General features: G+C 43.4%; 1 protein-coding gene across 1 annotated transcript; it reads left to right on the top strand.

Annotated features, from left to right (window-relative positions):
• The first annotated feature begins 200 nt into the window (after positions 1–200).
• Positions 201–1506, top strand: LOC115219071 (E3 ubiquitin-protein ligase RNF12-B-like). The gene is made up of 3 exons (XM_029789171.1): positions 201–664; positions 818–902; positions 1444–1506. Exons 1-3 carry the CDS (start codon positions 201–203, stop codon positions 1504–1506), a joined length of 612 nt encoding a protein of 203 aa, XP_029645031.1.
• The last annotated feature ends 8968 nt before the right edge of the window (positions 1507–10474 follow it).

The raw sequence follows: 10474 nt of genomic DNA, 5'->3' as shown, positions 1-10474 counted from the left end.
ATAAATTTACCAGACGGCACGGGACTGTACGTGGCCGTGGAAGGCAGGCGGCCGAGGTACTACTTTTGTGGGAACGACCAGCACCTCAAGGTCGACTGCCCCAAATATAAAGAAATGCGAAAAAACTGTAAGTGACAATAGAAACGGGGACACTTCCAGTGCAGTAGCAGAAAGCAACCCCATCACCACCAGCAACACCGATGCCACCTCCAGCACTCGCCAGGACACCACGAACACCAACACGAACACCAACACCAACAACGCCGGATGGAGTACCAATACCAGCCGAAGTGCCACAACCAGCCGAAGTAACACAACCAGTCGCAGTACCACCACCAGCCGAAGTAACACAACCAGCCAGAGTACCACCAGCACCAGTTGGAGTACCACCACCAACAACAACAGCATATGAACCCCACCAAAATAATATCCCCCAGAATATCCCCCTTCCCGACCAAAACAACCTGAACTGTTCGAGTATTGAGGTTGAGAAGGGAGAGTGGCAAATAGTTCTCCATAAAAAGAGGGTGAGGCGCAGAGAGGAGGAAATGCCCAAAGTCGGCAACTCACACAACAACCAACAGCACTATCACCTCAAACGTCGACACAAACGGTCTGCACAAACACCACCACCCTCACAGCCATCGACACCAACACAAACCTCGTTAAAAACCTCAGACAACTCGGACACACAATGGAAGACTTTGTCTTTCCAACACACAATATACCACCACCACACATACAAATTTTGAAATTAAAACATGACACCTATAATCACTTAAAAATTAACTTTCCTAATGCTGTTGGGTCTTTTCAGAAAACATTTTATAAAAGAATCTACAAAACTCTCGTGGAAACGCCCACAACAAAGACCATGGGAACAACACTGCCACACAACAATGGTAAGTAGAGCCCCTCTCTGAATTTATTTTTATAATGGCCATGCTCAGAATAGGTTGAGTAAATGTCAGGGGCCTCGGGTTGCCTTGGAAACAAGGTCACTTTTTAGATGACCTGAATCCAGACTATCCGACCCACGAGGACCTCATCACCTTTTTCGGTGGATACGAGATCTACCTATCTCCGTGTCGACCGGAACGGGAGCAGTGGTGGTACTGGAGTATTTTTCCGGAAGGGTCTGGATTTGAAAATAAAGGCAGTCTTTCTGGATCCAGAAGATAAGTTGGTAGTCCTAGATGTGAACAGCAGTGATGGCTGTGCTTTCACTCTGGTGGTTGCCTATGCTCCGACAGGGGCAGGACGGTCTGATTACTTCAGGCGTCTGGAGGTTTTCCTGAGAACGTCTCGGATTTTAGTAGTAGTAGTAGTAGGGACTTGGAACGCTGTCTTAGATGGACGTTTCAATTGCGTGGGAGTATCTGATAGGAGAGGTGGGTGCAAAAGCCTCAAAACCCTGCTCACACGTTTTCAATTGTGTGACAGGTCCCGACTAGATTACCTGAATGTGCCAATGTGAACTTTGACAAACCGCATCGGGTCATCTAGATCGTATCTTGATAGAGTATTTTGTAGGCCAGCGGATAAGGATAGCATAGCGTGTCCACAATTTCACATGGTCGGCTACACAGACCACAAATTTGTGATCGATATGTACGGTCGACTTAGATAGGCTTCATAGAGAGAGTCCCGGTTACTGAAAGCTGGACACGTCGTTACCGGCGTGTCAGGCTTACAGAGACTGGATTAGTGAATTAGTTAAGCGGGCGTTGACGGGTGCAATCATCAACAACAACTGGTCGTTTGCTCTTAAAAGGGTAATTAGAGTAGAATCGATTAGGTTTAGCAAGGCATTAGCAGGAGAAAGAAATAGAATAGAGGGAGATTTAGTTAGAAACTTAGATAAGGCGCTTAGGACATGGCATCACAACTGACTGGCAGCAAGACGGGAGAATTCCCACTTTTGTCTGTCGTGGGGTAGTGGAACTGCTGAGAAAGGAGCCAAACAAGGCGGTGTTTGTTATAGAGAATTTAAGGCCCATCATTCTGCTCAATGAAGAGCTGAAGATTTTAGTCAAGATGTTAGCCAGGAGGTTGCCGCTTGTCATGGACAAACAGGTTCGCGAGGCGCAAATTTGCACCATCCCAACCAGGAGTATGCACAACAACCTCCATCTTATGCGCTACATTATAGAGAGGTCGGGTAACGAATCTGGCATATGCGGGGCTCTGATCAATTTAAATCAGTCTAAAGCTTTTGATAGGGTCGACTATTAATACTTGGCAGCTGTCCTTAGAGTAGCCGGTTTCGGTCCAGTTTTCTGCGGTTGGGTCGCTGATTTGTACAGCGCTGTCTGCTCGGTTGTTCGGGTGAATAGTCACCTGTCGGAGTCATCCAGCATATTGCGTTCAGTCCGTCAAGAGTGCCCCCTCTCCTCTCTTCTCTATGTACTGACTCTTCAACGAATACTGCGAACGTTAGAGACTTTGAGGAGTGTCCCACGTAATTTAGGATGTAGAAGTGTGTCTGCTTACGCCGATAATGTCACCGTCATAGTGTCGAGCCACAGGCATATAGACCTGATTGGTGAAACACTATAGGAATATGAAGCGGTGACAGGAGCAAAAATTAACGCGGAAAAGTCAGTGGACATGCAACTCGATACCTGGAGAGGCAAGTCAATACCGTCCAACAGCGTAGTGGCGCGCTAGACAGACAGTCCCATTAAGTTGCTCGGAGTTTGCTTTAGTCCGGCTCCCAAGTGGAGAAGAACTGGGACGAGGTGACGAGCAAGGTAGCCAATCAATCTCTTGAGCAAGGTAGCTCAATCAATGGTCCGAGAGAAAGCTGTCCCCGAAAGGTCGAGCGGAGGGGGCGGATGCGTACATCGCATCCGTCATCTATTACCGCTTTACTGTCGTCCCTTGTCTCGTTTGCTGGTTGACCAAGTTGATGCCCTTACTCTTCCGCTTTCTGTGGAGAGGGAGCGCTCCACTGGTCAGGCGCTCCATCTGCCGCTGAATGGGGGGGGTGGATGAGCATGCCGTGGTTACTGATTCGCGGACATGCGCTGAGGTTCCGGTATCTCCAGCGTTTCCTTGACAGTGAGCGGGTGTAGGCACCGTTTGTAAGACACGCTTTTTCCCAGTTCGTCTCTTTAACTGAGATGCAATCATGGATTAGGCGTAGACCGAGGAGGGGCACTTGGTACCTCGAGTGCCGTCTCGAGCGCTCACAGCCTTCTGCTAGGCGGGCAATGCAGTCGGTAGTAATTCTACTCTAGCGTTCTATATAGCGCTAGTGGAGAGAAAGTGCGATGACGTTCTCGGTGAAACTCTGGGTGTCGATGACGATCAGCTAACCGGTCTGTTTCAGAGAACTTTCGGGCCTGGACCAATGGATAACTTACAGAAATCTCTTTCCTGGCAGTGCTACCGAGTGGCGATGCCAGTTCGGGATAAACTTTACAGGCATGTAAGTACCGTCAGCCGGCCTACCCGATGTGCGCCCAGAACGATGAGACCGTTCTGCACACCCTAGACCATTACCCGAGTATTGCTGGCCTGTGGGATTATGTTGAACACCTGCTGTCGCGTGTGGGACGGATCCGGCTATCAGCTGAATTCATTGTGAAGATTGCCCCTCTTTTTGCCGAGAGGGGCAGGCAATTTTTATTTGTCTAGTGGCTGTAGTGAAAGAGGTAGTATGGTGGGCCCGTTTGAAAGGGCTAAAGACAAACACTTTCCTCTTTGGCGAAGCCCTCATCAACTTTTTCAAGTTTCACTTGAAAAGGAAATTGAATGTGGAGAGGGAAGTGTTGCCTTGTAGCAAGTTTGTTGAAAGGTGGGTGAATGTTGCAAGAATGACCAGTGCAAAAGGACAGATTCTGAGTGTGCACCTGTAAGCAAAAGGAAAAGGGCTCTAGCTCTGTTGTCCAGGCACCCGTGGTTTTTGTGGCGTTTTCCACGAGGTCCCAAAAGCGCCCCCCCCTATTGGGAGTTTTAAATTGTTTAATTGTTATTGTTATTTATATTGTTTACACGTTGTAAAACCCATTGTAACGTCCTGTTTGTGTCTTTTATGCTGTTGTATGTATTTTACTGTAATTTTATGTGAACCCTTGTGGACAATAAAATAATTTATTATTATTATTATTATCATTATTATTATTATTATTATTATTATTATTATTCCTTCGTAACACAGTGTAGATATAAATACACTGAAGTCTTTAGTCATCTGTCAAGTCACAACAAGGACTTCAGGCAGATAATACTTTCTTTAAGATGTGCGCTGTCCCCAATAAGGCTGCTTTTTGCAAGACATCAATCTTGCATGGGATTTTCAGTTGCCTTTAGAAGTTTTGAAGTTTCAATGGGATTCAGCCCAACGCTCGTATCACCACTTGTATCACCTTTACAACACCCCTTCATATTTCATAGTCTTGCCATTTCCACTTTCAATTCGGAGTACTTGGCGATTTTTTTCAACCTCTTTACTCACAACATTCATGTCATTTGGTATGGCTACATCAATGATCTGACATTATTTGTCTCTCTTTCTCAATATGACAATATCCGGTCGATGGTGTTCGATTACACGATTCGTCTGAAAATCATAGTTCCAAAATTACTTCTCCATCCTCCTGCATAACTTTACTTGGTACATGCTCATATCAGTTCTCTGTTACTTTATATTGGTATTTACCGTCTAAGAGCCAATGGAGATACACACACACATACGCACACACACACACACTTTATCGTGGCAGTGCTTGTATTCTTTTTGTGTCAAGCTCTCACAGTCACTTACAAAGTGGGTCACATTTTCCACACTCTTTCTACAGAGTTTGCATTTCTGGGTGTCAGTCGTTTTATAGATGTTATACTCCATTGTATTGGTAGCAAGAGCCTGGTCTTGTGCAGCCATGATCAGGCTTTCGGTGGTACGCATCAAATCATCTCGCTCAAGCTATGCCCACGATGCTGTATTATCCTTAATGTGCTCCTTTCAGCCTGTCCTTTCTCATTTCAGAAAGTACTTTTTCTCTCTTCTCCTCAGCTCTTTGGTTAAACTCCTCCTTGCCCATCATTTCATCTGCATTTACACCCGTATCTTTCGCGACATATTGCAGCAGGTCTTCATCACTATTTATCAAATACTCGGCAAGCGTCCTCCTTTCACTCCTTATACAATGGTCTATACTAATTAGTCCTCTGCCACCATTCTTTCTTTTCATATACAGTATATTTACGTTTGCTTTATGGTGTAGCGCCCCATGCAGCGTCAACTTTGTCGTCCTTCTATTTAGTGTTGATATTTCCTCCTTAGTCCATTTGAGGATGGATGCACTATACCTTACCACCGCAACTACCCAGATATTCATTGTGGTAATCAAATTTTTAGGCATTCAGTTTGGATTTCAACACCATCTTCACCCTTAGTTGATACGCCTCGCTGACCTTAACTATCATTTCTCGGTGTAGAATCTCATCCAGCTCCAAAGTCCCTAAATATCTATACCCACTACCGTCGGATTTACCCATTGTCTCTCCTGATGGTAACCGCATCTTTCTTCCCTTTTTTCATATTAAGTACTGAGCATTTGGTGATCCCAAATTCAATACCGATGTCCCTACCACACTTTTGGATTGTTTTGGTTAAGGAATCTATGTGTTTTCAGATTTCCCAAACAATTTCATCTCATCCATAAACAGAAGATGGTTCAATGATGGGCCTTTCTTCCCACATCGGTAACCCATCTTCACTTTCCTAAGTGTCATTGTTATAGGTATTAATGCAATTACAAAAAGTAACGGAGAAAACGAGTCACCTTGGAAGATTCCCATTTTAATATTAACTTCTCCAAGTACAATTTGGTCTCCCACTTTTTCATGCTATACATCAGAAAATTTGTGATGTTGTCAGCAACACCAAACATCTCCAGGCATTCAACGATCCAAGAATGAGGCATTATATCATATGCCTTCTCAAAGTCAATCCAAGCCATAGACATGTTTGTATGATGCTTTTTTACAATGCTTCAAAACTGTTTTATCGATGACCAAGTGATACTTGATACCCTGAGAATTCTTCCTACATCCTTTGTGTTCCTTTGGTAGTATTTCTTCCTGTGCCAGGAAAGTGTATGTCATTGCCACACATATTCCAATGAGTATCTTCCAGGTTATGCTTAGGCATGCTATGGGGCGGTAGATTCCCACAATATTCCCCTTTCTTCTATCTTTCATTACAAGTGTTGTCCTCCCAGTAAGCATCCACGCGGGCTCTGTACCTTTGTGGACACACTCATTCAACTGGGCTGCTAGTCTTTCATGCACCGCGTGGCATCTCTTCAGCCAGAGACCATGAATCCCATCTGGTCCGGGGGCTTTCTAGTTAGGCGTTTTATCCACTTATTCTTTCATATCACCCGTGCTTATGACAATATTCCTTTGTTCTTCCTTCGTTCTTGTAATTCTACCTTGATAGTTCCTATCCACATTGCATCCCTTTTATGCACCACATTGTTTCCCCATAATCCGCTACAGAACTCTTTGGCTTGATTTGTATCAGGAGCAACATTTTCCCCATTGTCTCCTTCTAACGAACGTTCGGAAGAATTGCTTCTGTTTACTTTTGAACAATCTGTTCTCCTCGAACCACTTATTTCTCTTCACACATCTGATCTTCTGGCTTTTCCCCGTGATCCTCTGTCTTAACTCCTCTGTTACTGCATTAAATGCGTTCTTCCGTATTTGATATTTCTTCTCTAATTTTTCTCGGTCAGTCTTTCTCCCATTTTCCAGTTTCCTCTTAGCCATTATTATTATTATTATTATTATTATTATTATTATTATTATTATTATTATTATTGTTCAGTAGTTTTATTTTTATAGCGTGCTTTCACTTCACTACCGAGCGCAGCTCTGTGTGCCTTGGGTATGTGCTGTGATTTGTTGTGATGCTCTGATGGTTATTGTATGGAAAGTGCTCTGCGTAGGATGTGTGCAGTGCCTAGTGGTGCAATTTTCTGTATGTTATATGTGTTTGTAAGTCATAGTGTTTTTGTTATGTATTTGTCTGAATATTTTTTTATCATGCCTAATGCACCTACTATGATAGGAATTGTTTCTGTTTTTAGATTCCACATTCTGGTTACCTCTATTTCCAGGTCTCTGTATTTTGAGAGTTTCTCCATTTCTTTTAGAGACACGTTGTCATCTGCCGGTATTGATACATCAATTAGAAAGCATTTTTTTTCTTCATGATCTCTGACAACTATATCTGGTCTGTTGGCCTTAATTTCTCTATCTGTGTGTATCGGCATATCCCAGAGTATGGTTGCTTTCTCGTTTTCTGTGACCTTTTCTAGTGTGTGCCTATACCATCTTTTTTCTGTTGTTATTCCATAATGTTGGCATAGCTTCCAATGTATGTAGGTTCCAACTCTGTCATGTCTGTGAATATATTCCTTCTTAGCCAGGACTGGGCAGCTAGAGATAATATGATTTATTGTTTCTTGTCCATCTCCACATATTCTGCAGTTACTTGTTATGTTTCTTTTCATTATATGTTTTTGGTAATTTCTGGTGGGGAGGCTTTGGTCTTGTGCTGCAATTAAAAATCCCTCTGTCTCTGCTTTGAGTCCTGAGCTTATTATTATTATTATTATCATTATTATTATTATTATTATTATTATTATTATTATTATTATTATTATTATTAGTAGTAGTAGTATAGTAGTAGTAGTAGTAGTAGTAGTAGTAGTAGTAGTAGTAGTAGTAGTAATATAATTCACAGGTAAAATATTATCTAAAAAATTAATGAATAAATAAATTCATGAATGGATGTTCTTTTCACAGCAATAATGCTCTTCTCAGTACATGAGTCGTTCCAGTTAACACGAGTTTTTGCACTTCTTGTAGGGATGGTAAGCCTGGTATCATTTTCAAATAGGTTTCAGTACCTATTTTTGTCATTCATAAATATCCTACAATCACTGGTACTGTAGTCGCCTTAAGATGTCACATCTTTTCAATTTCTATTAGCAAGTCTTTATATTTACTGATCTTGTCAAAGTCTTTCGCCGCTATGTTGTGATCGCCGCTATGTTGTGATCGCCGCTATGTTGTGATCGCAACAATTAATAAACACACTTTTTTTGTCTGATTTTTTATAATGATATCCACTTTATTAGCTTTTTAGTTTTGTCGGTATGTACGGGGGAGTCCCAGAGAATCGACACATTTTCTCCCTCAGTCACAACTTCAGGATGGTGTTTATACCATTTGTCAGCGGTTTTGATTTTATAATGACATATTGTCCAGTGTAAATACTGGCCGACTCTGTCATGTCTTGCTTTATATTTTACAGGTACTAAAACTCCACACCCTGAGATTAGGTGGTCTATAGTTTCGATCTCATTATTATTATTAGTATTATTATTATTATTATTATTATTAATCATTCAACAGTCTTATTTTTATTACTGCTTTCACTGCACTTTCGAGCACAGCTGTGTGCCTCGGGTATATGCTGTAGTTTGTTGTGGTATTCTTATTTTCACTGCTTTACATAGGATTGTGTGGTGCCTTGTGGTGCTTTATCATTATTATTATACTCGGTAGCCTATTCGAAGGTCGACACCTTCCACCTTATGCGATACAGAGAGGGCTGGGACCACAGTTGGCTTCAGTACTGCTCTGATCAATTTGGATCAATCAAAAGCATTCGCTACTTGGAAGCCGTCCTGAAAGCAGGCGGTTTCGGACACGATTTCAGAGGCTGGATCGCTGCAATGCACAGCGTCACTTGTTCGGTGGTCAAAGTAAACAGCCACCTATCGGAGCCGTTTGGCATCGCACGCTCGGTCCGTCAGGGCTTCCCGCTATCGTCTCTTCTATACGTATTAGCACTCGAGCCACTGTTGCGGAAGTTGTAATTGCTGAGGAGCATCCCTTTCGAAATAGGACAAGGAAGGGCAGCGTCAACATACGCGGACGACGTCACCATCATGGTGACGAACGCCTCCGAAATAGAGACAGTCGGCACCATCTTAAAACAATATGAGTCGGTTGCAAGGGCTAAAAACCAGCGCCGACAAATCTGTTGGTTTGCGGTTGGGCTCCTGAAGAGGTAGGATGATGCCATCGGATGGCGCTGTCGGACGCTGAACCGACGGACCAGATAAAGTGCTCGAGGCTTGATGTGGTCCCGACCACCAGGTTGATAAGAACTGGGACGCGGTGGCGAACAGGGTGAACAGACTTACCCAGAAATGGGCTGAAATAAAATTTCCCTGAAATGTTGGATAGAGGTGGCGAATGCTCACATCGCCTCCGTTATCATTTATCGCCTGATCGTCGTGCCTTGACCCGGTTACTGCTTGACAAGCGTCTCTTATTCAAATTCTTCTGGAAGGGATGCGGTCCAATGGTCAGGTGGTTAGTCTGTTGCCAGCGTCCTCTGAGTGGTGGATTAGGTATGCTGTGACTCCAAATGCGCAGACATGCTTTTAGCTTACGCTACCTACAGCGATTTCTGAACGGTGGGCGTGTATCGGCTACGTCTGTGAGGCTCGTCTTTCCGCAGCCCGTCTCGTTAACAGTCCCGGGTGAAGAAAAGACCGAGACTGGGCGCCTGGCACCTAGAATATCGTCAGGCGCTCACAACATTCTATCAGTCGGGCAATGGATATTCAGCTTTAGAAATTTATAGAGGATTAGTGGTGGGGAAGTGCGACGACGTTTCTCGGGGTGACTATGGGTGCCGACAAGAACGGACTGGCTAGTCTGTTCTGGAGGACTGTCCGGTCGGGAACTATCATAGATAATTTCCAGATGTACTTGGCCTGATAGTGCAACCGAGGAACGCTACCGGATGTGCCGTCAGACTGACTTGTTCGAGGTACGAAACCTTTCTGCACCCTTTCGTTCAGTGTCTAGGCATTGTTGACTTGTGGTGTTATGTTGAACAGCTGCTGTCGCATATGGGACGGATCCGGCTGTCGGCCGAATCTGTAGTGATGATCGCAGCACCGCCCTCCTTAAATCGGGCAGCCAAGACAGTTTTCCTTTGCCTGGAAGACTGTGGCGGAAGAGGTTCTTTTGAGGACAAGGCTGAAAGGCATGAGGACACAGATACATTCCTCTTTAGTGGAGCTCTCACTGACTTTTCAAGTTTCACTTGAAAAGGATAATTTCGGACTGTGGGGTTCCTCGATTATCCCTAGAGGCCTTCTTGTATCAGGAAGGCCACATCTCTATCATTCTCCCCGCCATTTTTTTACCTTTGTATGCTCTGCACATGTCTCTTCTTTTTCAGTGTATATCGTGTGTTCTTAATTTTTTTTCATCATTTCATTATTATATGTAAACCCCAACACTTTGTTTCTGTATTGTCCCCTCATTCTTCGCCCTTGTGGCAAATAAATGAAATAATAATAATAATAATAATAATAATAATAATAATAATAATAATAATATTATTATTATTATTATTATTATTATTATT

This window comes from Octopus sinensis, linkage group LG1 (assembly GCF_006345805.1).
Source record: "Octopus sinensis linkage group LG1, ASM634580v1, whole genome shotgun sequence".
Classification (NCBI taxonomy): Eukaryota; Metazoa; Mollusca; class Cephalopoda; order Octopoda; family Octopodidae; genus Octopus; species Octopus sinensis.
Note: the sequence above shows the minus strand (reverse complement) of the source record. Positions and strands in the feature narration are given on the sequence as shown.

Bases quoted from the DNA above. Each gene is read 5' to 3' on its own strand.
- LOC115219071 (XM_029789171.1), top strand. From the start codon at position 201: ATGCCACCTCCAGCACTCGCCAGGACACCACGAACACCAACACGAACA. The intron at 665-817 runs GTTAAAAACCTC...GGGTCTTTTCAG, and splicing joins TCGACACCAACACAAACCTC to AAAACATTTTATAAAAGAAT. The intron at 903-1,443 runs GTAAGTAGAGCC...ATTGTGTGACAG, and splicing joins AACACTGCCACACAACAATG to GTCCCGACTAGATTACCTGA.